Here is a 5,450-nt window from a genome sequence, read left to right on the forward strand (position 1 = left end):
CGTTAGACCACATGACTCCACCTCTCCACACAATATCAACGTAATCCAAGTCAACACCGCCATGCCACCATGCCCTGTAGCTGCAGACCTCACAAATCACATGAAAAGTCTTTATGTCGACGCATCAGGGGATGTCAGGCTCTGGTCATTCTCAGCGAAACCTGCAACCTTGCTTTAACTGAATACATGTGAGGACAGAGTGGTGAAATATTCCTATAATAACTTAGTGTTAACAAGTGTAGACATTCAAAATATTTCCAATAAAGGGAAAACAGTGTGATGTTACTTTTTTTAAGTTATAGTTCCCAAGCTAAACTCTTTTCTAATATCTACTCCTGATTATGGCTACGGTGTATAAAATATAGAGTCACTTAGAAATGTGTGAACACCTGTCACAGTCAGTTGCTCTACTCATTTCTGTTATAGGTTGCCAAGTTAGAATACAGATGGAGTGAACTTAATCACAAGTTGAAGAGGCATAAGCTTCATAAAAACATCCAGTGCACACTGTGTAAACTGCATCCTTCAGTTAATCAAACATTAATTAAATTAAATTTGCTACAACTCTGTTAAATCCACATTGTTCCCTGGAAGCACATTAACTTCAAATAAGTTAATCATCCTGCTCCGGCCTCGGGACAAAATACAAGCTCTTTATAGCCTATAGCAGGTCTTCCTTTATCAGTCTTCATTGACTTTTTACTTAAAGACTGCATAAAACTGCATCAAAGAGCTAAAAGAAAAAACAGCCACCACCCTCAACCACTGCAAAGCAGCACCCATCACTGCTCCCTGCTGAAGCATTGTCACAGCACCGAACCACATTTTATTTTTTACTGTTAAAATGTAACATTTACAAATGTAAATACGTAACATATTTATTTCTTGTAATTGAAAGATTAAGTCAAAATATACCAAATATGGCTTCATACATTTACATATTATATTTACATACATAATAACAGGCTTTATAACTTGTTTCAGAGGCAGAAATAATGAATTGAGATTTCTGCCTAGCTGTCGCTCTGGCCCATGCTCTGTTAACTTTTAAGACTTCATGTCAAATGGCTTTTTATCTAAACTCTGACCACTAGGCTTGACCTTTGAGAACTTAACTTGACTCCACTTAAGGCGAGAATGAGAGGGGCAGGACAGATAAGGGAGGCATGGGATGGGGGTCGGGGTTATTCACCAAATGCACTTTTATTATCATCATTATTATTATTATTTTATTATAATGTTAATGTCAAAACTTATCATATCTCCACATCACAGTTGTTGCAATCAATTAAAGTGTATTTAAAAGTATTACCTGGAAAATCGAAATTGGATTATTAGTCTATTGTTATTATTAGCAATTTTTCCCTTCGTTTTTGGTGGAATTTGTTTTCTTAAAAAAAAAAATACTGGAATCTATTGATACTGAACTGCAGATGGATAGACAGATAGATACATATGCTGCTGCTTGTTGTACCCTCAGATACACCCCCTCCCCTACGCATTGCACCCTCTGTTTACCCATATATCCAATCAATGCGTGTCGTCATCAGGGGGGGACCATCATGACGACTGGCCTATTAAGAATGACAGCTCTGGAGAAAGAAAGAGAGAGAGAGGGTAAATGGTGATCCCTCCCAGAGCTCCCTCTCCGCACTCTGGAGCGCTCTTCTCTCAGGGTCAGACCGGATTGCATCCCCTCTTTTCGAGAAGCCTCTCCTTCTCCTTGGGACTCATCCCCCCCGCCCCCCCACACCCACCACAACACACACATACACACACCCCTCCAACCTGAAAATCATCGCCTTGGTTTTGACGACTCGCACTCTCCTGCGGAGTCGAGATTTCTAAGTCGTGCTTGTGATGGAAAGCAGAGAGGAAATGGTGATGCTGACGGAGGGAGGTCAGCTTGGCAAGAGCGGCTCTAATTTGTCGGAAGCTATCGGGAACCCCGTGCGAGAACCGCAGGGGAAGCCGAGCCACAGGAGCTGTCTGAGCCCCGGCGCTGCGCCCTATTCCCGGGACAGGACCGAGCTGGTGGTGGAGGAGAGCGCACGGAGGAATATGTGTGCCGACATGAGGCCAGTTGGCACGTCCTCCTCCGCAGAGAGGCACCGGACTGATCATCCCCACAAAGACGGCAGCAGCTCAGACACCGAGTCGGACTTCTACGAGGAGATTGATGTGAGCTGCACGCCTGAAAGCATGGACTACCCAACAGCAAAAGGTAGGTATAGGCTATGCCTGGGAACTGCATGCCACTGCAGGTTTTCTGTGATTGCATGGTGGCGCGTAATGAAGTTGATTGAATGCCAACGACTGAATTATGCCAGTCAAAAATGTCACATGCAGCCTGGACCATTCAAAAATTACATTCATCATATCTGAAAATTTACAGGGGAATCGAAAATAAGAATCTGTGCTCGATGAAATACGGTGTAGCCTCAGTGAAATACAGTATAACTGCAGTCGGTGCTGCGCAGCTGTTCTGTCAAGTGACCAATGTGGCTGGAAACACGCTGAGGTGACACCCACAGTCTAACCAGGCATTTTCCCCTCTGAGTTTGCCGAAGTCACTCGTACAGCAAATGTGCCTATACGTGTATTTACTGCGCGAGGAAGAATGCAGGATTTTATGTAAACCACAAGCTAAAACGTGAAGAGAAAAAGGCCACTCACATGGGAATTTTCTGGGATGTCTTTCTGGCGTTTTCCAAGATGCAAAGTCAGAAGACTGCTTGCAGCAGATGTGTTAAATCCTGTAACGAAATCATATGAAAAAAACATTTAAATATTTGAGTAATTTGTGGGTGATGTTTGCCCCAAAATAAAAAGGATGACAAAAAGATTAACGAATGAAACCAGCATTTTAGTGAACTAATATTATGGTTCAACACGTCAACACACTCTGAAATTTTTTATGATAATAAATAAATATTATATACATAAAGGTAGGCTACTAAAACTCCACAAAATGAAGACATGAGGTTCCTGAGCTAAATGTCAGGAAGGCCCTTAATTTTTTTTAAGAGCATTTGAAATAATGAAATGATCAACTTCACATGCCAACTCTCAGGAAAATAGCTTATTTAATATGAAACGTCTCGGTGTGTGTTTGCTCTGTCTATATTATTCTGCTGAACACTGTATGTTAATTCTATAACGAATTATTCTGTACACTGATTCAGGCAGAAATGGAGATTCTCCGGGTCACCCGAGTGATACTGGTGCTGACCCGGGTAAGACTGTCCCAGGTCAGAGCTCTCTATCCTACGCAGCGGACCAGATTCGCCGGTACCGGACAGCGTTCACGCGGGAGCAGATTGCACGGCTGGAGAAGGAGTTTTACCGGGAGAACTACGTGTCCAGGCCGCGGAGATGCGAACTGGCGGCCGCCTTAAATCTACCTGAAACCACCATCAAGGTAAGATAAGTGGATGATGTCCAAGCAGCAGAGCTGACTCAGGCCTCTGAGGCATGAATACAAGCTCATATTGTGTGAGCTTGTATTCGTTAAAGAAAAAAAAAAAAAAAGAAAAAAAGGGTCATGTGTTTAAATAACTGATTCTGAGAGGTAATTTTATACATCATATGAAGGGGGGAAACAAAACATAATCCAGAGACTAAGAATAATCTAAAATCAAATGTTGAAAAGAGACATGCAGAAAACATGCAGACTGACATTTACTGGGAGCAGTAATTTTTTTCATAATTTTTTTTAAATGGACCAATAAAAAGTACAAATTGTAACTGCTTTAATTTAATTTTGTCATGGGATTTAGGAAAATTTTACTTTAACATGCAAAACACCACTGTAACTCAAATGCAATTTTGTGCGTAAAAGCGAAACTGTATGAGCTACAGATGTGTTGTTTTTTTGTTTTTTTTACTGTGGTTTGTCTGTCTATAAATATGGGTTGTGGTTAATATTTGACCCGGTGTGTCTCTGTACCAGGTGTGGTTTCAGAACCGCAGGATGAAAGACAAGCGCCAGCGTCTGGCCATGACGTGGCCTCACCCAGCCGACCCGGCCTTCTACACCTACATGATGAGCCATGCGGCGGCCACGGGGAACCTGCCTTACCCCTTTCCATCCCACCTGCCGCTACCTTACTACTCCCACCTGGGTGTCGGAGCCGGCTCGGCTCCGGCCGCCACACCTTTCTCCAATCCCCTGCGCTCTCTCGACAGTTTCCGGATGCTGTCTCATCCCTACCAGAGACCGGAGCTCCTGTGCGCCTTCAGACACCCCTCCCTCTACCCTGGTCCGACCCACGGCCTCGGTCCCGGAGGAAGCCCCTGCTCCTGCCTGGCCTGTCACTCCAGTCAATCCAACGGTATCTCAACCAGGCCCTCTGGCTCGGACTTCGCTTGCTCCCCAACTAGCAGGACTGACGCTTTTGTCACCTTCACACCTTCAGTGCTCAGCAAATCCTCATCTGTGACATTAGACCAGAGGGAAGAAGTGCCTCTGACCAGATAAAACCAAAACAACTCTTGTTCTATATAAGCCTTTCCCATAAGCTTTTTAACCTAACATATTATATGATCAGGACTGAAACAGCATGAAGAGGTAGCCTGTAAGCAGTGAAAGCCAGCTTAAACTTGGGACAAGACAATTAGCCAGAACTTCAGCTATGTGACGCACAACAGATCTTCCATTACTGAAAAATAATAATCCCATTGCAGAGCCAGGACAGTGGGCTGAAATATGATGCCACGGACACAAAACCACATTTGATTTTTAGAAGATTAATTTGATGCGAGAGAGAAAGAGGAGGGGTTCCAGAGAAACGTTTAAATCTCCGTGATGGATGGCGTTAAGGTTTTTATCATTACATGTCGTCTCTTTACGTGTCCAAATCGACCTACATGTATTGTTAGTTACGCGAGAATGATGCTTTCCATCTCTCTTTTTAACAAGGGGATTTGTTAACAGGCTGCGGCCGTCTCATTATAACCAGCTCTCCACACCGGGGCCCTCCACGGCGGCCCGGGCCGAAATGTGCAGATGCTAGTGAAATTAGTAAGTGATGTATATGTACGACCCGGTGAATTTTGAGTGTTGAATTAATGACAATAGCAGGAAGGAAGGGATCGTTGCTGCCAAAAGGTAACAAGGCGCCAAGGGAACGGATTACTACTACAACCCGCACTGTTTGACGAGGGAGGGAGGGAGGGAGGGAGGAAGGGGGAGGAAGGACCCAGAAGAGGATGGAGAGACACAGAGAGGGGACAATCAAAATGAAAAAAATAAATTCTTAAGGCCATCGAACACACTCTCCTCCAGTTTCCTCCCAGATGATACAAGAGCCAGTTCTTAAAGCGGATGAAATGTGATTAAATTCTGCCTATAGGCCTCTTTAAATATTTGTCTCGCTTTGCACTGCTACAGTGGCACCGGTTTAGTGGCATTTCGTGGAGAAAGCGGAGTAACAAGTAACTGATTATGT

General features: G+C 43.8%; 1 protein-coding gene across 1 annotated transcript; it reads left to right on the plus strand.

The window, feature by feature from the left end:
* Nucleotides 1–1,700: 1,700 nt before the first annotated feature.
* On the plus strand, nucleotides 1,701–5,145 carry evx1 (even-skipped homeobox 1). The gene is made up of 3 exons (XM_023431102.2): nucleotides 1,701–2,224; nucleotides 3,186–3,421; nucleotides 3,953–5,145. The coding sequence occupies exons 1-3, from the start codon at nucleotides 1,861–1,863 to the stop codon at nucleotides 4,478–4,480; spliced, it is 1,128 nt and encodes a 375-aa protein (XP_023286870.1). The 5' UTR covers nucleotides 1,701–1,860; the 3' UTR covers nucleotides 4,481–5,145.
* Nucleotides 5,146–5,450: the final 305 nt, after the last annotated feature.

The sequence above is a fragment of the Seriola lalandi genome, unplaced genomic scaffold (genome assembly GCF_002814215.2).
Source record: "Seriola lalandi dorsalis isolate HSWRI2012SDOR001 ecotype SW California unplaced genomic scaffold, Sedor1 jcf7180002054916, whole genome shotgun sequence".
NCBI classification, from domain to species: domain Eukaryota; kingdom Metazoa; phylum Chordata; class Actinopteri; order Carangiformes; family Carangidae; genus Seriola; species Seriola lalandi.

Bases quoted from the DNA above. Each gene is read 5' to 3' on its own strand.
- evx1 (XM_023431102.2), top strand. From the start codon at position 1,861: ATGGAAAGCAGAGAGGAAATGGTGATGCTGACGGAGGGAGGTCAGCTT. The intron at 2,225-3,185 runs GTAGGTATAGGC...ACACTGATTCAG, and splicing joins GGACTACCCAACAGCAAAAG to GCAGAAATGGAGATTCTCCG. The intron at 3,422-3,952 runs GTAAGATAAGTG...TCTCTGTACCAG, and splicing joins TACCTGAAACCACCATCAAG to GTGTGGTTTCAGAACCGCAG.